The sequence below is a fragment of the Carya illinoinensis genome, chromosome 8, assembly GCF_018687715.1.
Source record: "Carya illinoinensis cultivar Pawnee chromosome 8, C.illinoinensisPawnee_v1, whole genome shotgun sequence".
Lineage (NCBI taxonomy): Eukaryota > Viridiplantae > Streptophyta > Magnoliopsida > Fagales > Juglandaceae > Carya > Carya illinoinensis.
This window is the reverse complement of record NC_056759.1, coordinates 30,970,614-30,997,368: the sequence shown is the minus strand read 5'-3', so window position 1 is coordinate 30,997,368 and position 26,755 is coordinate 30,970,614. Positions and strand designations below refer to the sequence as shown.

The 26,755-nt window shown below is 36.2% G+C and overlaps 2 protein-coding genes across 4 annotated transcripts; both read right to left on the bottom strand.

Annotated features, from left to right (window-relative positions):
- Nucleotides 1-1,041: 1,041 nt before the first annotated feature.
- LOC122318884 (MLO-like protein 11) lies at nucleotides 1,042-10,224 on the bottom strand. Of its 3 annotated transcripts, none has more exons than XM_043136609.1 (16): nucleotides 9,211-10,224; nucleotides 8,712-8,769; nucleotides 8,378-8,604; nucleotides 8,056-8,187; nucleotides 6,964-7,024; nucleotides 6,533-6,627; nucleotides 5,819-5,893; nucleotides 5,012-5,097; nucleotides 4,269-4,318; nucleotides 3,929-3,969; nucleotides 3,563-3,733; nucleotides 3,392-3,427; nucleotides 2,924-2,991; nucleotides 2,783-2,843; nucleotides 1,875-2,250; nucleotides 1,042-1,510 (listed from the first exon to the last, which is right to left on the bottom strand). In XM_043136609.1, exons 1-16 carry the CDS (start codon nucleotides 9,331-9,333, stop codon nucleotides 1,275-1,277), a joined length of 1,896 nt encoding a protein of 631 aa, XP_042992543.1. In that variant the 5' UTR covers nucleotides 9,334-10,224; the 3' UTR covers nucleotides 1,042-1,274. The 3 variants fall into 3 exon arrangements, with proteins under 3 accessions (XP_042992543.1, XP_042992542.1, XP_042992545.1); XM_043136608.1 differs by having other exon boundaries at nucleotides 1,042-1,513; nucleotides 9,211-10,218; XM_043136611.1 differs by having other exon boundaries at nucleotides 1,042-1,513; nucleotides 8,071-8,187; nucleotides 9,211-10,216.
- Nucleotides 10,225-10,858: 634 nt separating this feature from the next.
- LOC122318885 (nuclear/nucleolar GTPase 2-like) lies at nucleotides 10,859-18,519 on the bottom strand. Its single transcript, XM_043136612.1, has 11 exons — nucleotides 18,169-18,519; nucleotides 17,555-17,688; nucleotides 16,656-16,785; nucleotides 16,306-16,466; nucleotides 15,770-15,871; nucleotides 15,581-15,685; nucleotides 14,683-14,811; nucleotides 13,357-13,497; nucleotides 12,161-12,261; nucleotides 11,636-11,693; nucleotides 10,859-11,526 (listed from the first exon to the last, which is right to left on the bottom strand). The coding sequence occupies exons 1-11, from the start codon at nucleotides 18,398-18,400 to the stop codon at nucleotides 11,131-11,133; spliced, it is 1,689 nt and encodes a 562-aa protein (XP_042992546.1). The 5' UTR covers nucleotides 18,401-18,519; the 3' UTR covers nucleotides 10,859-11,130.
- Between the last annotated feature and the right edge of the window lie 8,236 nt (nucleotides 18,520-26,755).

Here is a 26,755-nt window from a genome sequence, read left to right as displayed (position 1 = left end):
GTTGCCGTTTCATGGGAGCCAACAAATCTAATAAGCAAACTCAACTTATTTTAATTATTTTAAATTAATTATTAATAAAATTTATTCATTTTTGAAGTTTTTATAAAAAAAAATTAAGTTTATCTCAATCCAAACGTACGTACATACATAGTTAATCAACTAGTTAACTTCGACTTCTATAAATGTTTTCTTTCATTACTGGATATAACGACAGCTTTTGTCGTAGTTTGTTACCCAGTTATTGGGAGGTATGCTCTGTATGGGTTACTTGATGATACAGTCATGAATATGAAGGTCTTCATGTAATTTTGCAGGGCAACGCAACTCACAATGCATGCAATGTGCATGTCAAAGTGGCTACGATAATCATGGAAAATAAGAAAAATGCGTCCAAGACACATGGTTGATAATCATCATTGAAATCCCTTTTCTTTCCATGCTCCTCCATCTTTACTAGTAGTTATGATATAAAAGCAGCCTGAATGTCGTATACAAAATACACAAAGCACATCACCTATACACAATTAACATAACCAGAAAAAAATAGTCATGAGAAAAACAAGAAAAAAAAAAGTAAAGAGTGACTAATATCTTTAGATCAAGCTCCTAAATCCCATCATTATTATTTTTTAATTACCAGCAGGCACTGTAAAGCAAAGAAAACAGAAAAAAAAAAAAAATTAACCTGGAACAGCGTTTGAGCAGATCAAGTGGGGTTTCCTCCCTACGTACACAAATATATATATGGCATACTGTTATTACAACTATTTTCAACTCATCTTGCAGATCAAGAAGGAAGCTATTTATATAAAAAATAAAAAATAAAAATTAATTACCCATTTCAAACACAATGTTTTCTCACAACCCAAATCGAAATAATAGCACCAACAGGGAAAGAGAGTATGTGAAATGGAAAAAACCTAACCTTAGGTTGTAGAAGTCGACGATGGAGTGATAATGTTGAAGACAGCGGCCACGAGGAACAAAGCTTTGATCGGAGTGACAAGAGGCTAGGGTTTCGGCAAGAGAGAGAGAGAGAGAGAGGAGAAGACGGTTTGATTTTATTTTATATAACCCCTAAAAACAATTAGTGGATCCCATTTCAATCACAAGAGAAAAGCTACAAACACTCCCAGCATGGAGTCTCCCATATTAATAAAAACAGAAGCTGGGGTTTTGATTTCTCAAACAAATTGGTCCAGGTATTCATCCCCAGTGGTGTATTGACATTTGGGTATAGCTCGGAAGCCTCCAAGCCAAATGATGGCTCAATCTTAAAGTTGGTATGATCTCCCTTCACAAGAGCCCAATGGTTGATTGACAAGATCACATTGACTGGAATTGGGGACTCTTGAATGTCCTTCAAAAGTTTCTCCTCTGGAACATAAATTTTCTCCAGGGTTTTTCCAATCTTCTTTTCCCAAACTGCTGCAAGCTGATTGAATTTGTAAATATTTTTGGGAGGCCTCCGATGAACAAGATCTTGCTTTTCTCAGCCATTTTTGAAAATCTTCTGCAAAAATAGAGAAGTTTTCACAAGTGGTTGCAGAGGAAGGGAGGGAGGTATCGATAGTGGCTTCAGTGGGAAGATCAAACCAAGGGAGGGAGAGTGAACGAATCATTTTGGCACTTAACCAAAATGCCGAGTTTCATTTTCCACATAGGGTGCGCTTCCCCCACATTTACACAAGCTGATTGTATTAAGCATTTTTCAAAACAAGTGAAACAGGCAGGTTTGTTTTTAAGTAAACCGGGGCACCGTGTTTTAAAACAGGTACCCGGACCGGACGGGGGTTATCCGGGTTTTGGATTGGGCCGGGAAAAAACTCGGCCCGGTTGAACAGCCCTAGGCATAGAACAAAATCTTGTAATACCTTCTGTCCTGGAAGACAATGTAGCTGACGAAGAAACTGAAGCGGAGTATTGAAGGAGGGGTGCACCCACTCTGCTTGAGGTTTCATTGGCAACTGTAGAGGGGCTGGTTGCACTTGGAGAAGTCGGTTGCATCTCAATCTCAGTGAATGCACCACTGGAGGTCTCAGGGGCATCATCAAGCAACTCGCGATCTTCCTCGGCATCATCAAGCAACTCACGATCTTCCTCGATTGACATTCCCATGCTTGTATCCGTGTGTACTGTGGAGTTATCAGTGGAAATACCAAGTCTTCTCCTTCTGGCTTTGTTTCTCCATTCGTGGACAGTCTCTCTTATCCCTTGAGGAATTAAGGCTGCCTTATAGTTTGTTCCCATCTGAAATTGAAAAATTAAAGTCTAATACTTTTAGGAATGTTAATAGATGAAATTTCAAGGCATGAAACATCTGTAATAATATGATGTATATCCTCACTCGATGCATCTTTAGTAAGTAGAAAACCACAATCTTGCCACACATGGCACATCTTAAGCAATAACAGAAAGCAGAACCAGGCAAACCCACGGTCCTACAGATAACAGGGTGTTGGGATTTACTGCATTGTTATATTTGGAGTCAGAAATACAAATCCACAGAGCAGGTTAAATTTGGGGGTCAAAGCATGGCAAACGTATTTATCTTATTGTCGCAGGTTCTACTGACCTACAATAAGAAGTTTCTGTGTCAATTTTTATTGACCATCAGAACAAGCATTTCTCACAGATAGCAGTTCAGACAGAGTAATCTCAATTTTTCAAAAGATCACATTAGCGATCATACTTGATCTTATGCCACAAGAGAGTACTACTAAATAGGCGGTTTCATGCCTATGCTACAATTAAAATCTTACATTTACACATAATATATTACCTGAGTAACCAGTGCATACAGAGGCAAGGTGCTGTAGCTGCACAAAAACTGTCCAGCAAACCTACAGGATAATGACAGTTAAAAAAAGGCCCCATGATGCTACGTATCCAAAACAAGGACATCATTTAAAAGTTTGCCTACCCCAAAGCCAGCCTTAGATACACGAGCAAATGATTCCCAATAAAGCAAGAATTATACCCAAATTGCCACTGTAATTATATCAATAAAATAGTTTAGTTGGCATGCACAGATCTTCCATCCTAGCAAAGTAAAATAAAGGAATCACTATCTTTTTTCTTCTTCTGTATCTTTTGAGGTGTATGATCTTGTAACCACTTAATGCTTTCCATAATTTAAACAGATTCTCAAAGATCCATCATTTGCTCAACTAATCTCTGTCAAATGAAGAGCAGCAGAAACAGGAGAGAGAGCGAGAGAGAGAGAGAGAGAGAGAGAGAGAGAGAGAGAGAGAGAGAGAGAGAGAGAGAGAGAGAGAGAGAGTAGAAGTGAATTTCCAAGACAATATGAGATGATCGGTTTTGAGTTGAAAAGTCATCCCCAGCACCCCAATTAAAATGCCAAACTAGTCAAGGAAGAAAAAGAGAGTACCCAGAACCAAAAGAATGAAGCCAATTCAAATGCATTCTGCAAAGAGTTAAAACAAAGAAGAACATGCAAATCAGTTTTGCTTTCCCGATTGAAAGTCAGTCCATAGAAATTTAAGAAAGAACAAGAAAACAGATTTGCAACTATCTGCTGATGCATCATGCGTTTTCCAACCTGGAACAGAATAAAATGGATCAAGGACAACAATAGTTCCGGCTTCTTAAACCAGAAAAGATCATCTCGAGGCCTCAGCTTTGCTCCTGTGAAGAATCCAGTTATACCTGCATTCTCTAATGTCAAGGTCGCAATAACATGCTGCAGCTTTGTGCCCACCAGAAGAACAAGCTGCACACAAACATGTAGAACCAGATGACAAGACATTTACATGAGGGGAACTCAGAGCTATGTTATGTTGATTTTTCATGCTTTTTTCATTTGTGAATACACATCTATTATACCACCTTAGAATGTACACACGTATTCAATCAGCCTAGAAGTAACTGTGAAAGCTACAAATAAAAAATAAAAAAGAGAACTTACAGCAATAGGAATGATTGCTATCCAGAAATAGAGATTAGACCCTGTATCAAGCATCATAAACAAATGATCATAAGTTTAGAGAGTTCAGAATGATAGGTATGATCAAATCATACTACAATATATTGACGGGAAAGAAAGCTTGAGAAGTACAAGGCAATAAGCTCTATTGGACATTGAGAATTCTCTACCGAAAGAACCACTTGGAGAGGGACGAAAAAGTAAATAAATGAAGATAAAGGGACCAGAGTATATTCAATTCAACAAAATTAAACTTTTCCTTCGTATACCCAAAACAGGCATAAAACAACTATTTGTGCCTCATTTCTGTAATAAGCAGTACCGTGTACATCAAACAGCATTAAAGCAACAGCGAATCCCCAAAGTGGACCACTGCAAGACATTAACCAAACAGGTAAATTAGAGGTCAATTTCAGAAGGGAAAAATCCCCAAAGAGAAGAATCAATTCAGAGAACCAATCATACAAAGTAATATTAAACCAGCAGCAAAAAACTAGTGACTAAGACAAACATGACTGAAGGTCCCAGAGGCAAGTATTACCCAGTGCCCCCAACCTCCTTCTTGTCCTAGACTAAACATAAAAATTCCTGATGCACATCACACACACACACAGATATAATACTGAGTAAAAAATGGAAACTTAGGAGTGTTCCCAAGTAATCCTGTTCCCTCATCCAGATGCATTGTTAGGCATATAGAGATTCCTTCTGTGGACCTCCACCTGCTTTCAGTGAGAGTTCAATGACAGTTCTTTACAAAAATTTTGCCTTAAATTGATTTCATTCAAGGAAATTGTAATCACAGTAAGCTTTTGAGTTAAAGAAGAAAGTACAATAGTTTGTCGAAAAAATGAACCATAAGGTAAGTAAATCTGATGAATGCCAATTCGGTAATCATATCCAGGAAATATAAAACCAACAAAAAGGAATGAATATTCTGATGCAATAACAATTCCAGCAATGATTCTTAGAACTCAAGGAGGAGATATGTGAGCAGAAACTAATAAAAACAACTTCTGAACATGACATGGCAGTAAAAGTAGTAGAGTTTAAATTATTTATTACCTCACACCAACTATCATTTGAAATTCTTCTTCCATGGAGCGAACCATATAGCCATGAAAATCATATTTTAATTTGAGATTATGGTTCTGCCATGAATAAGGAGAAACAGAAGTAAATTTAATCAAGTAATAGGCATAATAGTGTTCCGAATATATCATCAGAAAACAACTTTAAAAATGCCAAATCCCTCACAAATTCAAATATCAAAAGTGGAGACATGAGAAGAAATCAGATTTTAGAATGTTGCAAACATAACCCATGGAACTACAAGAGAACAATAACAAATGAGAAATCCGTAAGGGAGTTCCACAGTGGAACCCAGGACAAGCTCAACATTGTTAAGACTTCCTAAAACCTGAAATGATATGAATACTTCCTAAAACAATTCAAAAATGATATTCACAGTCTGCTATGAACAGAAATGTCTGTTTAGCAGATTGTGATGTAAGATCATCATTCAGAACCATTCCACCTGTCCATAAATAGTTATCATCTTCCTCTTTATTATCAGAAGTCATAGATTAACTATTTTTTTCCAGTCAAATATTGACATTGCATAAGTTTGTCTTAGCATGACTTGATCTGTACACTTTTTTCCAGCAAGACGGATCTGCAAGCTCAGTAGACAATATTAACAGTGAAAAATGATATCTGGTAGCTTGAAGACATAATCTGTGGATGACAGGGTCAATAGGACATTAAAAGAAAAAACAGAACAAAAAACGTAGACAAAATCTGTTTTACTGACTGTAAAACCAGAGAATGCCAGACTGAAGTTATCATGTGAACTGTGCGAGTACTGCATACCATGATGAAGCCCTCACGGAGTGTAAGGTAATCAGCACGAACCACCGAATGCCCAAATTGCCGGAAGAAACATGTCTACAATATAAATGAACCATAAAGCTTAATATAAATTTTACACCAACTCAACAAGCTTGAAGAACAATAAAAATGAATGTTTTTTCAATGAGAAATATAAAATTGCTCTTAAATTTGAGAGAGAGAGAGGAGAAAGAAAGTACACATGAACTGACATCACTAAAAAGCAGTGGAAGAAACTGAAAAACAGCATGGTGGGGGAGGGAGAAAGTAAATATTATCCTCCTAGCAATTACCACATGTTGATTCACTTGCACATGAAGACATTTTGCTGAAACTTAGAGAGTGAGGAATGAACCCACAAATCTCAAGCAATTACTGCCCTTACAACTGCATCATGACAATGTTTTGCCCATTCTAGTACTTAAATTACAACTCAAATTTATTCCCCATTTGAAACACATCTCAGACTTTCAAATTCCACTGATATGTTCAAAGAGCTTCTTAAATTCACTTCCAGTGACCCTCTGACTTCTTGCATTGATTATTTAAAAGAAGGAAAAAGACAGTATGTAGCTAAAGCACCCAAATCAAACACACTATAAGTCCATAGTCTAGAGTTTTCTTTGTTTTTTCAGGCACACTATTATATTAAGCAGACAATACAATACAGGAAACTAAAGAAAGTTGTGTACCTACCAACCAAACAAGGAGACTATTCCTGAACAAAGGATTTGATGCGTGAAACTTGACAAATGTTGATTGCCTTTGCAATGTCTGCTCTCTCATGATTTCTATTACAGAATATATATATTAACAATTCAAAATGCAAATTATCGAAGAAAAAATAATGACAGAAACCATAAAATGGTGATACTTATTCACATCAACAAATAGATATGATTTTCAATTATAAGCATGCTGAAGAATATAAATGATCACTCGAAAACCAGTAGAATACTTTGAAAACTGTGCCTGCATGTTAAGAATAGTTCCTATTCTTTGTGGGTTGACTAAGAGTCAAAAAGATGCATAATGTACTAGTTACCAAGTAAAAGGCTTTAACCAAAATGTGGGACCACTAAAGATGATTAGTATTCAATTATACTCACTACCACTTTAGAGCTTACCAGTTAATGAACCGTGCCGGTCCATGTGAGCCTTAATCTCCCATACCCTCCAACTATGAATCTGGTTAAATTGTTACAATGTCATATGAAATACCAATACAACAAAGACGTGTTCTATTTTCATTGTTTTCAACTAAACAACTCTGCATATCAAGACAATGAGTACACTTCAGAGAAAGATGAATGCATAGTCATTCAATAATGTAGCATTCCCTTCAAAGTTTTTTGAAAGACTATTTATATACAAACAGTATTTTGGGGGGAGGGGGGGGGGGGGGTGCATATAAAGCGCTCTTATTTTGACATATACAAAGTCAATATATTAGATCCTTTAGAACCTAAGCAGTCCCAAGAGATACTACTGGTAAAAAAGTATGAAGGTATGTTCTGACAACTGTACTAACTAGGACCTATATGGTACTTGATCAGTCCATGTTACTGAACTTTGTTAGCATTCATTTCTGCTTAGACAGGTGGTTTATTCTGGTGATAAGATCTGTTTGGTTCCTGTTCTGTCTAAACCACCCCCCCCCCCCCCCCCCCCAAAAGAAAAAAAGGAAAAAAAAAGTAGAATAATAAAAAGATAGATTGTATAAATTTACAGTCTGGAATAATCAAATGTGAAATATCTAGTTCCGAACCAAAAGCAACAAAAGATTCAAGATATTAATTACTTCATCCAGAGGTACTTGTTTCTCTGACTGCAAGCAAACCATCTCAGTAGCACAAACATTGCTTTCATGGTTTCCAACAACATGTGCAACTTCTCCATTTTCTTTCATTGCTCTTTTTGATGTTCACAACTTCTTAACTGGGGAAATCAGTACTCTCCCACTTCCTATATCTACTTGATAGAATTAATTGGCCACAAAGAAGTATGCAACCTCTGATTAAGATGACCCAGTAGTACCTTGCCCATGTTGCCAGGTCTTGACCCATATTGACAATCAAAAACAAGAAGATTCGACATAAATAAGAAATCATACCAAAACAAGATATCAATATTTCTCCAAGTTTTTGCATCTCCTAGAACAACTAAATTTAAAAGAAAATGAACAAGGAAATTCTCGGTTATGTTTAGTGTTAGTATACAACAGAATGTACAACCTTCACAATTGCCAGCAACATCGTTAAGCAACTGTAAGATATGTGAGTTATTGCCATGACAAATATAAACCGGTGCAACTGCTCGAGACCTTGATACGACACAAATGGCTCGTGACCCTGTAGGACAGAAGAAATTCTGAATTACTTCAAGACTATTCGGAAAGTAACCAGTACTTATAAATTATAGAGATATTTATACATACGTACATATGTGTGTGTGTGTGTGTGTGTGTGTGTGTGTGTGTGTGTGTGTGACTGTATACAAGACAAAAGGAATTGTTACTTCATATTTTAAGAAATCACATGCCTCTCCGCAGGTATTTTTTTCATTCAAGTCACTCAACATCCTCCTAAAGGAGTGAGGTAGAACAGAAACCATCAAGAGATTACGGTGCTGGGATGACTTCTTTTTAATCTCTGATATGGTGCATGGAGCAAACTTGCTATCATAGAACTTCGATGGGATGCAGATATTGGATATCATGCTTGAGGAAGCCGTTAAAAGGAGAGAAATAAACCCAAGCAGCATCAACTCTGGTGATAGAAGTCCAGAAAATATAAGTTCATATATCAGCACAAATGAACAAACATGTAAAGAAGAGTCACTAATTACCAATACATGAGATGGTAATGCTAAATACCTTCTTTCATTTTCTCCACTGCTGCAAGCAAGGGTTTTCGGTTAGTTTTCTGCAACCACTGAAACAACAGAAAATCCATTTTTTTCATTAACCAATTCATTTTTTATACCATTCTTACCAAACACAAGGATGAAAAGGTTAATATATGCTCAATGTTATCATTTTTTCATTAAAAAAGCTCTCTTAGTTAATTTAAAAAAAAAAGAAAGAAAGAGAGAAAGAAACATACTTGGATGGGCTTGAGTCGGCCAATTACACCGGCTCTATGAGCAATTTAAAAAAATATATATTAAAATTGATTAGGTCTTTTTCCGATTTCAAATTGAATTAGCTGAATTGATCCGAATTGTTATTTCAATTGTCATTTATGGATGCAAAGAGAAGTGTATATATATATATTTTACAAGAGAAAAAAAGGAAATGTACATAGAACATAAATTTATTAAACAAGGCATGCTAGACTTAATAAGCAAAGAAAATACAGAATACTACTACTTACAGAGCTTAGTCGGTGGATTGATCGTTCCACGAGAAAAGAAACGGCAACAAAGATCGTCAACACAGTAGCAACAGACCACGTGGGAGTCAAGGCCAAAGACCTCATTTCTTGTGGTTTTTCCATCAATCTGAACTATTTTACCAGCAGACCTTAAACCTTTATACCAAATACTCCCCAATAACTCCCATCCCGCACCGGTCTCAGCGAGTTTTCTCAAAAATATTTTTGGAATCAAAACTGCATCATTTCATTAATCAAACAGAGAGTTTTGAGGTGGCACTAACCAAAATATAAACAAACATATAAGGGGCCAATCCAAAAAAGAGAAGCGTATCCCTCAATACTTATTCCCAAGCCAAAAATAACATGTATCTTCGTCTCGGAATCAGATAAAGCTTCAAGAACCTCTCTAACCGGAAAGTGTCACTGCCAGCACCTTCAACTGGAAAAAATATCTACTTTTAAGTAACCCCAATTTGAACTGCGGGTTTCTTGGTGAGCTAGTAGTAGTTATAATCACTCTCTCTCTCTGGTCTCTTTCTCGTTTCTCTGGACTAATATTTTTTTTGCAGCTTCGATTTTTACCAAAATGCCTGACTCTTTTTCTCCAGAAAGACTTCTCTCATGTTCTACCCTTCGGAAAATACAGCACCCGCATTCAGCTCGAATTTACGTCAATTATGACAACAGATTTAGAAAGAGACAGCTGGTCCCTCGTCAAATCCCATAATTTATCTTGCATGAATTTCTTCCTCTTACGCTTGGAGAACCACCATTTGGTGCACTGTATCGTTACATTGCTGACGACTTACACTAAAAAATCAACATAAAATGAAAACACGTATTAATGACCGAAGAAAACCTCCGAGACCTCCGCCATGAATTGAGACCTCAAGCATATTGCTTCCCGAGCTTTAATCGGACGACGAGAAATTTATTTTGAAGTGAATTGACATTACAAAAATGAATTGACGAGAAATTCATTAGCTGGTTTGGTTAGACAAAACCGAATTATCTTATCTTATCTTATATAGTTATTATAATTCTTTTAACAAAAATATATCATCTTGTGTAACCAAAAAAGCCTCAATATATGAAAATAATCTTATATAATCATTCTAGCACTTTCTTCTTGTCCAAAAGTTGAAAATCTATCCTTGGTTTTTGACCAAAAACTTTAAACATCTCCATCCAATTGCAATCTTCTTGGCCAATAAAGATTGCCCCCACCACTTCGCAATGTCCGGCTGCTTTAGCAAAATCAAGTTGATAAGAAAGGCCTTTACGTTGTATGGTGTTTTTCTAACGCCTCCCATCACGGCAGAATTGGCTGAGAGCCATCTTCAACCGTTTCAATTAGAGACAGTAAAGACAGCTGGACTTGACATTACAGATAGAAAATTGGGTTCCAACCACAGTTCCTCCTTTAGTGCTTCAATCCACGGGTCACCCTCAAACATCTACACTCAATAACGGTTGCGTTTGCTATGGGAGAATGTCTTTTCCACTTTTAAAAAGTAAAAATGAATTTTACAATTTATATATTCTCAAATTATCAAAAGTAAAGTCATTCATCTGTCTTAATTATTGATCTGACAATCATTATCCATCTTAACTGAGGGATTTGGAGATAAATAATACTTTAGGATAAAAAGAAAATAGAAATCGATTAATTCGTACATCTCGTTAAAATTGTCGCCTGTTCAGATTTTGACCCTCCCTGAACCGTTTTGGACTCCAGAGGGATTGGTGTAGGTAAAGCCTGATTTTTCCTGGCTTGTACACGATGTTGGGAAAAGAACAACTTTGCAACATGGTATAACGAGGACGAACTAGCAATTTGATACATCTGTAACTTAGAAAAACAAAATTTCCCAGACTAGAAAAGGCGACTGTCGAACCCTGATTCAAAACAAAAACCTATGACTCACTAGCAGGAAGCTGGTCGGAAATCTTATCCTCAGTTCCTGGGAGCAGCTCCGGCAAATCACCCATTGCGGGTTGGAGCTGCTTGGATGTCTCACCCTCAGTAGCTGGAAGTGGTGCATCTGTGTCGCCCTTCAACTCATTCTCACTGAAGAGATCCCTTTGAACAGGGACTGTTTTTTGTTGCTGGGATGATATAACATTTGCAATGGCTTTAAAAGCTGCAGATGCCTCACTACTCTCCACACCTTCATCTTTGTCAATACCAAAAATATTGGGTCCCTCCAATGACTCATCTTGTCGTGGAGGGGGCACAAAAAATGGTATCTTACCCCTCTGCCAGTCGTGGAGGACCATCTTTGCCACAGTCGTCAAGTCAGGTTCCCCACCCTAGGTAGCCCATTCATGATATAGAGTCAGTCACAAAGCACAACTGTTTATTTCAATAGCAATACAAGAAGATTTCACCGTTAAGCATTAAAGTTAAAAAAAGAAGAACCTTCAAAAGCTTGCCAGTCAATTTGCATAGCTGAACCAGAAAGTCGTTGTCATCATCCCTGAGAACATCACAATAAGAAATAATTAACATATTGAGGACAGTGTTGGATAAAGGATTAGCAATCTCACACAGAAACCTAGACAAAAGCAAGTAAAATAAAGTGTCGCAACAAAGTAACTGCACTTGTCACAGATTCTTAGTTTAGAAAACATGGCAGATATATATATCTATATCTATATATATATATATATTGACCGGTAGAAAACAAGGCAGATATTGAACTACCCTGTTCTCTAATTCACTAAAGTCAAACTCAAAAATGACAATCACCTGAAATTAATTGAAAGCAATAGGTAATATGTGAATATTTGAAACTTTGCTGATTGATGCATCTCTAAGGAAGGTAAGTCAAGAAGGTGTAAAGAGACATTTGCCAATAAACACCCAGGGAAGCCAGGATGCTCTATGAAGTTCTAGTCATGCCATGATATCACTAAGATTCTGACTACAGAGAGAGTGACACACCAGTCTTTTATCTTATATGCTCTTTTCAGGTGCTCCTTCTTTACACGTTTCAAAACTTCTCCAATGTGTTCAGAAGCATCCTCCAAATTTGTGACACGTACCTGGAAACAAGAAAAAATCCTTATTTTCAAAAGATATTGCTCAATAAGCCACAGCAAAACATTAATATGAAACAAATACACATACAGCGGAACTCCCTGGCTTCAAAAGGATTAGGGCGCAATAAACGATTCAATAAAGATCCAATATTGCAAAAATTGGGGGAAAGCAAGGGAGGGACCACATATAATAAAGTAAAATTCATACAAGTATGTCCCAAACACAAGATATAAAGTATAATTAGTTTACCAATCCAATGGAGCCATTCTCATTGAGCAAGTGAAATATATAAAAACTTAAAAGATAAAACATTTAAACGCCAAAATCAAAATAAAGTTGTGACGCACCATTAGAGATGTTTACATATTGTTATACAAGGCCAAGACCAAATATTAGGAAGAATAGCTATAATGATAAATATTTCCAAATAACAATCTTCTACTTAATTGGAATATCGAGATGTGAGGTTGCATAAGTTTATATGACCTTTGTGTGGGGTTGCTTGAGTTTAGATCAGTTTCTGTCCTAAGAAACACAAAAATAACCGAAACGTTTTATAACTCAATTACAAGACATTTTGTGTACAGAGATCCAAAGAAAGCTCAAGTCATATCTAGACTTAATACTCCAAAAGGACTAGTCAATATCAAAATTGAAGCCCTATAGAATCATTATATATTGCAAGAACTTCTCCCTCCTAGACAATGTGGGATCCCATTCACCATCCTCATATAACAAATTTGGAGTATGGCAATTTCTTGCCTCTCTAACTGCCCAAAGAAGCTCAAACCACATCCAAGCGCATACTCCAAAAATACTAATAAATATCACAATTGGACTCCAATGAAATCATTATAAAATGCAAGAACTTATCACTCCTTGACAATGTTGAACTCCATTCAGTATCCTCACATGCTAAATCTAAGGTATTAATTACCCTCTGAACATGAGGCCTATTACAAGTCACTTTAACATAAAGGACTATCATGTAGCACAACTCAATCATGACTACACTGATCCATTGGCTCATTCCTAGCAAATCAATGCTTCAAAAATGGTTACAAAATTTATTATAGAAGCAAAGGATTAGAACATACCACACCCTTAAGTACAATATCTGTTTCAGAGTCACTGTTTTGGTAAACAACCCCAGGGCAATCAATCAAGAAGATCCTCTTTGTGAGGGTTATATACTGCCACACTTTAGTCTCGCCTGGAATTGGAGCAACCTTGCAAACCTTGCATGAAAAAAAGGCACACAAATATGTCAGCTATCAAAACCACTACGGTAGCAAAATCATCATCCTCGTTAAAACTGGACTCACTTTTGACTTATAGCTAAGCAAATTGAACCCCTCCCTCATCAAGGAATACTAAGATAAAAAAAACCCTAACTGGACTGTCCTTTGCACGAAAACTTCCTAGTAGTGACAGTAATATTAAATGGCAATGCTACTTATCAAAAAAAATATTAAATGTCAATGCTCTGCACAATGTGAAGCATCTGGAGAAATCCTCTTGCAATGGTGTCATTGAAGCAGAGAAGACAACATCCGAATTACAAAGATTGTACATGAAAAAAAAATTACTTTGCACTGACAAAAAACAGAAAAAATTATTAGCTTTAACAAACACCATTACAGCCATGAAGCTTGCACCATGAATTTAATTATGATTTTCTTGTGTTTAGCCTCATAAAGATAGCTCCACAACCCTAAGGGGTAGCTCAGTTGGTCAAGCCTTAGGTGTGCTCCTCGATGGTCACTAGTTCAAGTCCCCTCAGGGCCACTGGAGGTTTACCTGACTGTTAACTTCACGGCCCCGTGGGATTAGTCGAGGTGTGCGCAAGATGGCCCAGATATCCACGAAAAATAAAAAAAAAATAAAAAGATAGCTCCACAATAGCACGTGTGATGTCATCCATGCAGTAGGCTGAGTAACAGCCCCATGTAATGACGCCACAAGCACAGAGGAAGAAGGTTCAGAATGTTGCAAGACAAGCAACATCCATAACCACCACCACCCCCAAAAAATAAATAAATAAATAAAAGCAGAACAAAAATATGCTTTGAATGTATGCGCAGAAGTAAGCAGATTATCTGTCTAGGGCTAGATGCCTGAGCTCATATAACATATTCATAAATCCTAACATTACGGGATAATCAAGATAATCAAATTCTACCACAGCATATAGCCAAAAGACAAGCATACAATTTGGATGCAATCCATAGCATATAACCAGAAGATATAGATGTATTTATAGAACTATGTCTATGCAACAAATATGCATGCGTGTCTATAATTATTGGTATTTGTGTTTCTGCAACTCTGATAAAATTGCATTGAGAATGTAAAAAACCTACCAATAAAAAAGTGTCACAGAACGGCAACATTGGAGGCAGCAAAGAGAAGAGAAATCTTACATTTTTTGTACGCAGTGTGTTAATAACTGAAGATTTTCCTACATTAGGATACCCAACAAATCCAACAGATATAGCTTGCTTGTCACTTTTTAACCGAGCGAATTGTCTCAATACTGACAGAAGAGAACCCTGTTTCCAACAAAGATACAATTTTGTAAAACAAACATTGGAACCAAAAGGATTAACATATCAAAAATGTATACAAAGCTTTAAGCTTCTATATTAAGAACAAATCAAAGACATTGACCAAGTGAAGAATTGAATAAGCATTTATCACATATGCTATTAGGTTCTTTGTTTAGACTTAACCATAAAAAAAGGATTTTGATTAGATTTGTTTTATGGCATTATTATTATCCATAGTATTTATATGTTGGATTAGTTATATTAGAGGGTTAATCAATTGCATACTTGTATTTAGAATTTTTTTTTTTTTTTTAAGTAATAAGAAGTTCTATTCATGAGAAAAAAGGCATAGCCAAAGTACACATGATGTATACATGAAAATCATATTTGTAACTTTTAATGTTTAAACTTATATAAAAGGAATTTTAATGTTTAAAGAATTCTTAATCCTTGCGGTATCAAATGTAATGAAGTAGCATTCCTAACCTTATCGGAAAGGGGTGTTACATGTATTGATCATTTTTAACATAGAAAACTGCTCATCCTGTAAAGCTAAAAGCCTTTTTCTTTTCTCAACAAAATAAATGCAATGAAGGAGATTGGTAATTAAAAGTGTGCAATATGCCACTGTAAAGAAAAGCCAGGTGTGATAATATTACAGAAAAAAAAAATTTTAATGGAGATAACAATGACTAATATGCAAAGCACGTGACAAGTTGGAATTCAAGAACTTAGCCATTCTTATCTTGACCACATAAGCTGAGAAGGGTACCTTGCCAAAAGACTTGTTGATGCTCGCATGGAATGCTAGAGTGGGGTATTCCTTGGATAACACTCTAAGCCATCCTTTTGTAGCCCAAGCAGGAATCAAATCGCACTAGACAAACAGGAATTAGAATCTTCAAGCAGCTCAGGTAGGAACATGTCTCATAAAAGTCTCAATTTGTAAGATGAAACCAACCTTGTTTAACAGAAGAATCAAGTGTTTATGCTTGCAATGCTCTTTCAAATGTCTCTCTAGATGGTAACATCTAGTACCTTGCGGGTCCCTTGCATCCAAAACCTGAAATGCATAAGAACAAATTGAAGGAAACAAAAGAAAACTGGAGGGGGAAGGAAAGATGTTCAATTACACAAAATGTGTCCTACTAGCAGTACCTTGGCATGAACAATCATGGCCAGCAAGAACAAGCAATTATCGTCGATAGGCAAAAAAAAAAATTATAGTTTTTAAGATACAGAAATATCTGATTACTCTAACCATCCATGTAACAAGCTCCTTCCATGATATTTACGCAAATTTTTAACTATCCAAAATAACGTCAAGGATGCTGAAGCAAGCAATACTGTGAACATAGAACATCAAGGACGCTATCATGTGCTTCTTTAATAGCAAAAAGAAGCACAAGTTCAATGTCTCACCATATAATTCCTAAATCTAACCCATGTAAAAAAATAATTTTATTCATTCCAGCCAAGCAAAAAAGAAACACAAACCTGGACAACCACATCTGATGAGTCAATTACTTTATAAAGCTCGCCCCATATACGTTTACTTTGACCTTTCTCGAACATTGTATGCCGAACCAGATCCCTAAGTCCATCTTCTTCGATTCCTTCTACGGAGGCACTAGCAGCATGTTTCTCCTCAAAGGCATCTGCGCAATCAATATAAAGAATATTAAGAACATAACTATTTTAAATTTGATAAAAATGAGTTATCATATCAGCTGCTATACAAAAATTTTCCACATCCGTTCCAACCATGATCCAGCCCTAAAAGAACAACCAAGTAAATGGAAAGAAGAGGAAGAAAGGGAAAAGAGGGGGAAAAAGCATTTATATACCCTGAGAACCATCAGCTTTCTTAATCAATGACTCATAATCTGCTGCCAATAGCTTTGGGCGCTTCCTCTTAGTCTTAGGTCCAAATGCATCCCCAAAAGGCTCAGTGTCAAGAAGATGAACTCTGGATTGCTTCAAAGTCATATAAAATCCTCTTGATTAGAAAAGCAAATGCATGGTCATTTCTGCCAAAAAAAAAAAACAAGAAAAAACTAAAGTTCTGCCTAGGAAGATTTCTTGAAAAATAAATCATGTTAATGTTTAACTGGAGGTTGGCAACAATCAGCAATAGAGGCCCAAGTTTCTCATAACTTTTTTTTTTGTCAAGTATGTTTCTCATTCACAAGGAAGCATTATATTATAACTTAATACAAGTCATTTCGTGTTTTTTTTTTCTTTTTTTTTTTTTTTGAGAATTTCTTTGTACTTGTAAAAAAAACTAACTACGATAAAAGCAACAGGCACAGTGAGAGATGGTATTCCCAACAAGATAGGAAAATTTGCAGTCCTCGAGTGAGACTTGGCAGAAGTCAAGCTCATCATTTGATGAGTCCGATTATAAGCAGTCTAACCTCCAGCCAAGCATTGCAGGGACTGCACACATCTAAATCAGGTAAATTTGTTAAACGATATTGATTAACACTTGAAAATTTAATCATCTATCCACTGCCAAATATATTACCGGCCGACCGACCAAACTCAAGTTAACCGTGAGTGCTTATGTCCTATAAAAGGTGACCATGGAAAACGAACGTTCCACGAAAGGAGACAGACAGCTAGAGTTGGGCTAAAAACAGTGCGAGAGATTTGGCATTTTTCTTTGGGTGTACAATGCGTAATTCACCTACTGATTCCTGCTCAAAAATTCAAAAGGGAGCTAAAATTAGGCAAGCCTGCATACCTTCTGGCGATCATTCAAGAGGGACAAGGGTAGTTTCTTCTCTCTCAAAATGACATTGTAGTTACTGGACATCCGATTTTGAAGTTCTTCACGGAAAAATTCAAGCTCTTTCTGATTCACAACTCGAGTATTCCCTACAAACTCAGCCAAAAATTACCATGAAAATTGCAAGTTTGTTCATTTTTACCGGATTAAAGATCAAAAGCATTTTCTGCTTCTTAGTGGGAAAAACGCTGGATCACTCAAATTTCCATGCCTTAGAATATCGTCTCCGTGCATAATCAGATTGGAAATATGTTTAATAACCTTGATAATCAGCTTCTGAAAAAATTTATTTTCAAAATGGCCTTACATAGGTTTTTAATCTTCGATATAAGAAGTACTTACCCGAAAATTTTATTGTAATTACTTAATAACAGTTCATTATTTCTCAAGAACACTTCTAGGCACCGGTTAATACAACCAATAGGCAGACACTAAACCCCAAAAATTCAACAAACTACTGTCATCTCAGTTCAAAGTCATGAATCCAATTCAATCATTGATCACAGATAAGGGCCCCACCTTTTCCAGATAACGGAGATAAGATATAAGCGAAAACTCATGTATCTTACCGAACCAGCGGCGGTCGGGTTGGATTCGAGTGTTGGGCAATTCCTTAGACTGGAACTCGTTCTTGAGGACCTTTCCTGCGCTGTTCCGCTTGGGCCTCGTGTTGTACATCTTGAGGCGCCGGACCGTGGCGGCGCTACGCGAGCCATCGGTCCCATCTTTACGGTTTGAGTCCAGTGAATGCTTCGGCTTTCCGGAGATGTTCACTTTCTTCTCCTTCGCTGCCTTTGTCATCCTAGAAAGAGTTTTTGGGTCTGCTTGGAAGCTGGGAAACTGGGGGAAAAATGAAAAATTAGCGGCCGATATTTCCTCCGACTGAAAAGGATGCCTGGGGTTTAACTAGCAACAACAGACGGTGGGTTTTTGTTTCTTTTTTTTCGATAAAGAACGATGATAGTCCGAGAATACTGTTGGACTGGACCTTAGTGGTTTTGGGTCAGCATAGTATCGGCCCAAGTTTAAGAAAAAAAATACAAAAAGCAAGAAATAAATACCCCGTTCTTCATACTGTTATTCTCAATTATTACGGCACTCATTAGAGTTATAAAAAAATTTAAAATACTAATATATTTTTATTATTGTGTGTTAGTTGTGTCAAAATTGTCATGATTTTATGGCAGAAATTTATAATTCCAGCTTGTTTTCTGTAACACCCAGGGCCCAAGTCCAGACTAGATCAAAGACAGCCCCTCAAGGTAAAACGTTGTCGTCTAAGTTTTCTTCCCCATTTTAAATTTCTTCTTCCCGATGGATTTCTCATTTCAGTTTCTTCTTTTTTTCCCTTTCAGTTTTTTGAAAAATTCTTCTTGCAAGCAAGGTCGGTGTATTAATTTGTACATCAATATTAATATATAAGACATATATTTAACGAAACAATATGAATTAAAAATAAAAATAATTTTTATGAGATAAAAAATTTCCTTCTTCTCTAAATATTTTTTTATTTTTTTCAAATAAAAAAAATCATCAATACGTAAATTGATACCCGAACTTGTTCATAACTAGCAAAACTCCAGTTTTTCCCTCCCCATTTTCTTTGTTTTATTTTTCTTCTCCGCACATTCAAAACCTCTCTCTCTCTCTCTCTCACTCTCACGAAATTTCATTATTTCAGTGTTATGTGCATTAGGGTTTGTCCCTCTTGTTTAGCATGTTGGTCTTTATTTCGTCAAACTACGTCGTTTAATTTTATTTCTTTAGTTGCTTGTTCCGTGGACTAAGTCTTGTACGTGGACTGGGTCTTATACATTGGGCTCATCATGCTCAGTTAAGTCTAGTGGGTTAGTTTTGAGTTAGTAAGTTAAGGGCCTGTTACCACGTCTATAATGTGGACAGTTAAGTTGTAGTTTGTATATGTTGCTGCAGTTGAATGAATGAACATCACAAAAACTTTCCAGTAATTGAGAGGGATAGGTGGACTTGGTACCTCAGATTCTCAATAAATATTTACAATTTTCTTTAATTACAATTCCCGAATCCTAACAGTATTATCTAGAGCCGCATTCTTGAAACATGGCTAAAGGAACTAGGCTAGCACAATTGACTAAGGCAATGTCGTCTCTAAAGGGAGAGAATTTGCACCTACAAGAAGAACACAAAAGCATAAAGGAGTGTTAGATGTGGTGTTGTAGTAGTTAAATAACTTGGCTTCAAGTTATGAACAGATAGTGGGGATGTTTGGAAATCATAACTTTAGAGAGGGAACTTCCAATCAGCATAACCAGGTGAGTAACAATCCTTTATTTGAGAAAATTGGGGGTATTCATGCAAGGTCTCTTAGATTAGAATTTCCAAAGTTTGATGGAACTAAACCTAATGAATAGGTTTTAAAAGCAGTACAATTTTTCTCCTATTATAATACTCTAGATGATCAAAGAATTAAAATAGCTTTCTTCCACATGAAGGGTAAAGCCCTCTCATGGTATTCATGGCTCATGGATTCTAGTCAAGTTGATACTTGGGAGGAATTTACCATAGCCTTGAGGGTGAGATTTGGGCCCTCAACCTATGAGGATCTAGTGGGGCAATTTACTAAGTTAAGACAAACTCATACAGTAGAAAAGTACCAAACTCAGTTTAAAGAGTTGTCTAACAAAGTTAAAGGAGTAATTGAGGAGTTTAGAATAAGTACATTCTTGAGTTGATTAAGAGATGATCTCATAATTATAGTAACAATGTTCAAACCTTCTACATTATCTGCAGCCTTCGAATTAGCTAGATTACAAGAAGAAGAAGAAGTAAGGCGTACCATAGGTCATTCAAACAAATACAAGACTTACTCTAATTCCACTTTGAATACCCAACTCAAACATCCAGCACCTCCTCCTATACTCAAACTACCTCCTCCTCCTAATCAACCAAACCCAAGACCCCCAATACCCATCATGGCCAGAAAACCCAACTTTTCCATCAAAAGAATTACCCCCACTCAAATGCAAGAGAGAAGAGAGAAGAAACTATGCTATTACTATGATGAAAAATATTGTCCAGGAAATAGGTGTAGTAGGCCCAGGATATTCCTTATTGAGGGTAAGGGAATGGAGGAAGAAGAGAATGAGGAAGTGGACAAAGAAGAGGGTGTATTGGCTGTGATCCAATCTGAGAAGTTTGAGAAGGAAAAAGTGAGAGAATTATTGGGAATATCTCTACATGCTATAGCTGGTTCATTAGCCCCTAAAACTATAAGATTGTTTGCTGAAATTAATCATAAAAAAGTTTTGATTTTGATTGACGCAAGGAGTACTCATAATTTCATAGATCCTTATGTAGAAAGGAAGTCCAATCTGTCAAGGGAGGAAAGCCACTTAATAGTTCAAGGAGCCAATGGTGCCACACTTCCTTGCTTGGGTCAATGTAAGGCAGTCTCTCTTAAGCTACAAGATCATGAGTTTATGGCTAACTTATATATGTTGACTCTTGGAGGATGTGATGTAGTTTTGGGGGTGGATTGGTTAAGTGAGCTAGGATCTATTTAATGGAATTTTTCTAACTTAACGATGAAGTTTAATTTTGGTGACCAATCTATTCAGTTGCAAGGAATTCAAAGACCAGTACACAATATTGTGGAGGAAGTTCCTATGGTGAAAATCAAAGAGGGGGCTGTGAAGGGAATTTGGCTGCACATTATGGATGGTAATATTGGTCAGGGTAGTGTAACACAACCAGTAGAGGTGCAGAAAATTCTAGGCCACTTTAAATAGGCCTTTGCCGAGCCTATGGGGTTGCCGCCTCCTAGGAATTTTGATCACAAAATTAAATTACTGGAAGGTACTAAACCCGTTTGTGTGAGACTGTACAGGTACCCTTATTATCAAAAGGAAGAAATAGAGAAGCTGGTAGTTGAATTATTGAAGAATAGAAGCATAAGGAGTAGTCAAAATCCCTACTCTTCTCCAGTACTACTTGTGAGAAAAATGGATGGGAGTTGGAGAATGTGTGTGGATTATCGTGCACTCAACAAGGAAACCATAAAAGATAAGTATCATATCCCCAACATTGATGAACTGCTTGATGAGCTAGGAGGGGCTGAGGTGTTTTCTAAATTGGATTTAAGGTCAGGATATCATTAGATACGCATGAATCCTTATGACATTCCTAAAACTGCCTTTCATACGCATGAGAGACATTATGAATTCTTAATAATGTCCTTTGGGCTTACTAATGCACCATTTACATTTCAAGGGGTGATGAATGATGTATTTAGACCCTCTTTGAGAAAGTTTGTGCTGGTGTTTTTCGATGACATCTTAATTTACAGCAAGTCTATACAGGAGCGTGTACAAGACCTTACTCAAGTTCTGGAGTTATTACACTCTAACCAGTTTTATGCAAAGCTGTCAAAGTATTTTTTTTGCAGTAAAGAGGTGGAGTACTTGGGACACATAATTTCAAGAGAGGGAGTCAAAGCAGATCCTCAAAAGTTGGCTGCAATGCAAGAATGGCCAACTCCTAAAAACCTTAAGGCACTACAAGGTTTTTTAGAACTTACAGGATATTGCAGGAAATTTGTCAAGGGTTATGGAGCAATAGTAGCTCCATTAACGGCTTTTCTGAGGAAAAATTCCTTTTCTTGGAATGATAAGGCACACGGAGCATTTGAGAACCTCAAGGAAGCAATGGTAAGGCCACCAGTGCTCTGCTTACCCAATTTCTCTAAAACTTTTGTTGTGGAATGTGATGCGTCAAGGGAAGCGTTGGGAGCAGTTTTAATGCAACAAGGGCAACCAATAGCTTATTTCAGCCAAGCTTTATGGGCAAGAATCTAAACCTTTCCACCTATGAAAATGAATTGTTGGCATTAGTGTTGGCATTAAGGAAATGGAGGCACTACCTATTGGGACAATCCTTCAAAATACGCATTGACCAACAAGCACTCAAATATCTCATTGAACAAAGAATAGGGACCCCATCACAGTAGAAATGGGTCTCTAAATTGCTTGGGTATGATTTCTCAGTGGAGTATAGGAGTGGTAAGAGTAATGCAGCAGTTGATGCCTTATCTCGGGTGCAGTATTCAAAACCCCATAACCCAAACAACAACCAAACACTAACCTCAAACAAAAGCCAAACAGACCCAACTCCACCCAAACACCATCCCGAACACCCATATCCCATACCAACACACCAAACCACCTCGCCAACCCAATTTCTCCAAAACCAAGCAATTAGCATATTGCAAGCACAATGGATATAGGAATTGAAGAAGGCTTACCAACAGGACCCCATGTTGCAGCAGTTAATAAGCCACTACCATCACAGAGACCTAGACCTATCTCATTACCAACTCCGAAATGAGTTACTCTTTTACAAGGATAGACTACATCTTGAGTCATTGGTTCCCTTCCAGCAGCAAATCCTGCAATATTTTCACAGTAGTCCATTAGGGGGCCACACGGGGGTACAGAAAACACAAGGCAGAATAAAAAAAGAGCTTTACTAGCCTGGCTTGAGAAGTGATGTGACGCCCCCAAATTCTGTTTGGGATCAGATGGACATTTGAAGCGTCAAGACATGCAACACAAGGTTACCTGCCCCCGTTCATGACATATAAGATGCAATGTTCCTAACATGCATCTAACATTATGCAATATTCGCAGCGGATAATTTTTTTTTCTTTAGCAAGCACCAAATTGAAAAGATCCCAAATGCTTAAAACATACTTCATACATAAAGACCTATTGAATAGATCACAACACTAGTCCAAAATGGTTATGATCCAAAAAGTACTAAAGATGCAACTCCATTGTACAAGTAGTAATTTACGTTAACTACTATATTAACATTGACGTCGCACCGTCGCTTAGTCAACTGTGTCTAGTTGATCAGCTCCTGATTCTCCTTCAGGTCCTGTAACAAGATCTACCATTCGGGAGGAATGGTAGTTGGGACTACCAAAGTGAGATTTGATTACAAATCTCAGTAAGTTAAAAAAAAACTTTCACACAAGCTAATGATACATGCATGACAGTAAAAGCATAAATGCATAATCAAATTTATAAGTAATTAAAGCATAACTTGGCGTACAACATAGCATAATTGATATAACTTAAATTGAAACATGAACTGAACTTAACTTGACATGAACTTGATCTGAAACTTGACTTAATATGAAAAATACATACTCCACAGTTGTTGTGGCCCCATGTATTCTACATCTAAATACATACTCCACAGTTGTTGTGGCCCCATGTATTTTACACAAACTTGACTTAACATGAAAAATACATACTCCACAGTTGTTGTGGCCCCATGTATTCTACACAAACTTGACTTAACATGAAAAATACATACTCCACAGTTGTTGTGGCCCCATGTATTCTACGTATAAATACATACTCCACAGTTGTTGTGGCCCCATGTATTCTACGTGTCACAATTGCTGTGTCTCACGTAGTGTATGCGTCACAATTGCTGTAACCCCATACATAAGTAATCAAGATGAAACGTGTCTGGAATACAAAAGGACTGAAGCACTGACGTAACATAACGTGACTTGAACATAACTTGAAATACATGACCAACTTCAAATAGAAATATTTTGTAACATGGCATAACATATAATAGACAACATATTTAACATGACATACTTGCAACAGTGAATATTACATGACTTGACATACATGTAATAGATGACATACTTAGCATGACGTACTTGTAATGTACAGTAATACATAACAGAATATATTATGTAACAGATAAAAATTGATGACAGAATAAATTCTGTATAATAGACAATTACGTGATAACTTGGCATGGCATGACATATATGATAACATACATACATACACTGTAGTTCCTTTACTTAGCACACATACACAATAGACTGCTAGTAAGTTAAAAGCTAACTTACCTCGATCTCCGCGTTTCTTATAAAACTTCAAGTGCGATCACGAAGAACTGTAATTAGTGATTCTAAAAGTTAAAACTAAATCACTAATAATTTGAAATATGGAAAATACTAACTTAAAGAGTAAAATTTTCATTTTACTTTCTACATGTGGGAAAATGACCGTTTTACCCATAACTTAAGGATTTTGCATACTAACTCCAAAAGTTTTCAAAATTTACATTCCTCATGTAAATTTTGTCCTAAACTTAAATATCAACTCAGAAAAATTTAAAACAAAACACAACTATGGAAAACACACTATGGCCGAAACATCCATAGGTCATTTCCCTTGATTTTTGTTGCAATTCCTTCTAACTTCAAAACTCATGCTTAAACCAAAATTTTGCAACAAACATCTTCCAATCCTAAGTTCAAAACCATACTTAAAACATCCATTTATAAAAAACTAATAATCAACACCAAACTTTTTTGTAAAAAGATCCAAGTACTTGAATCACAAGTTTTGACCTTAAATCAAAACATCTCCAAGAATTTCAAAAATCAAATCTTACTTCTAACATATTCATAATATCATCCTAACATCAACCATGCTTTAAATCATCAAACTAAAGTCACCAAAATCACAAAATAACATTTGGAGTTTTTGGTTTTACACTTAGTCCAAAAACAGAAACTTTTTCCTCAACTAGTTTTGATAAATCTCTTGATCTATGACTTATAAATATATGATCTTCAAACCAAACCATCACATGGTTTAAAAAGATGTCCTAAAACATATATAAGCTTCTAATTCAAGATCATATGGTTAGAAATTAACCAAAACATAAATTTAGCCAAGAATATCCACACTTTGGCTTATTTGAATATCTCTTTGCATAAAATTTCATATCTTTGAAACTAACATCAAATATCTTCAAAATAATAATATAACATATATATAAGATGCTTAGGATCCTCCAATAAAATTATCAAAGTCATTGGAATAGGTTTAGACCACCAAAGAGTTAAACTTTCTCAAAACAGAAACTGTTTTTCTTCTTCCAGTTTCTAAGTTTCTAAATCTAAGAAAATCTTTCATCAAAACCTTTAATCATGCAAAAATCCTCAACCAATAGTCATATATACATGTTAACAATACTCCATAAAAATTTCGGACCAATATCTATCCATTAGCTTGGTCAAAAACTCCAAACTATAACATATTCTCCAGTTTATCTTCTAGAATGACCTTTCTATAGTTTACACAATATTTTACTGACCAAATGATCTTCAAATGGGGCAAATAAGATATCCATGTAAACTAGACTCAAAAAAGAACAACTTATATGAAGGAGACTTTATGATAAAACACTTACAAAAACTTCGAAATGGGTGTGCAAAAGACCTCCTAAAAGCTGTCCGAGAGAGAGTGTTTGATATTCTTTCAATGGAAAGTGTAAATGAAAATAATTTCGTGGAGAGAGGTGGCTGGAGATACTTATAGATGAGATATGGAAGAGATGAGGCTGGAGTTGAGAGTTGAGTGTAGTTTTCTCCTACCCAAAATATCTATAAAAGATTATCTCATAATATTCTATCCAATAGTATCTTCAAAAAATCAACTTAAGATATTTTTATCTAATAATATCTATAAAAATCAACTCAAAATATTTTTACCCAATAATATTCATGAAAATTACCTCAAGATATTTCTTTTTATCCAATAATATTTACAGTTTTGAACAGACGTTTTGTCCGAAAATATGAAAAAAATGTTATTGCGCCATAAGACTTTAAATAACCCTCCGAGTCTAATGGCACAAACCATAATACATTTTGACACTTCTAACTATCTCCAATAATCAAAAACACACTTCTGATATCATAGTAAATAATAACACTAACTATGTAGTTAGACAAAAACCTATACGATTAATGGATTCGTGAAAACTTATGGGGTTTTCACGAGGTTCCTAAAATTAATAGAAATTTCACAATTGAATTTCTAACGGGCTATTACAAGTGATGTGCGGGCATATATCAAGGAGTGTGATGTATGCTAGAGATGCAAGGTTGAAACCCTCCACCTACGGGGTTGCTTCAACCCTTGCCAATACCTATGAAGAATTGGGAGGATATCAGTATGGACTTTATTGAGGGTTTACCCCCCTCCGGAGGTAAAACTGTAATTTTAGTTGTCGTGGACAGATTGAGCAAGTATGCTCATTTCATGGCCATTACACATCCCTACACAATAATGA

Excerpts from the sequence above, each read along its gene's own strand:
- LOC122318884 (XM_043136608.1), bottom strand. The coding sequence starts at position 9,333 with ATGGAAAAACCACAAGAAATGAGGTCTTTGGCCTTGACTCCCACGTGG. Across the intron at positions 3,734-3,928 it reads TAGCAATCATTCCTATTGCT|CTTGTTCTTCTGGTGGGCAC; the intron begins GTAAGTTCTCTT and ends GTTTGTGTGCAG. Across the intron at positions 1,514-1,874 it reads ATTGTCTTCCAGGACAGAAG|AAGATTTTCAAAAATGGCTG; the intron begins GTATTACAAGAT and ends CTATTTTTGCAG.
- LOC122318885 (XM_043136612.1), bottom strand. The coding sequence starts at position 18,400 with ATGACAAAGGCAGCGAAGGAGAAGAAAGTGAACATCTCCGGAAAGCCG. Across the intron at positions 14,812-15,580 it reads TCAACAAGTCTTTTGGCAAG|GGTTCTCTTCTGTCAGTATT; the intron begins GTACCCTTCTCA and ends TGTTGGAAACAG. Across the intron at positions 11,694-12,160 it reads GCATATAAGATAAAAGACTG|GGATGATGACAACGACTTTC; the intron begins GTGTGTCACTCT and ends TGATGTTCTCAG.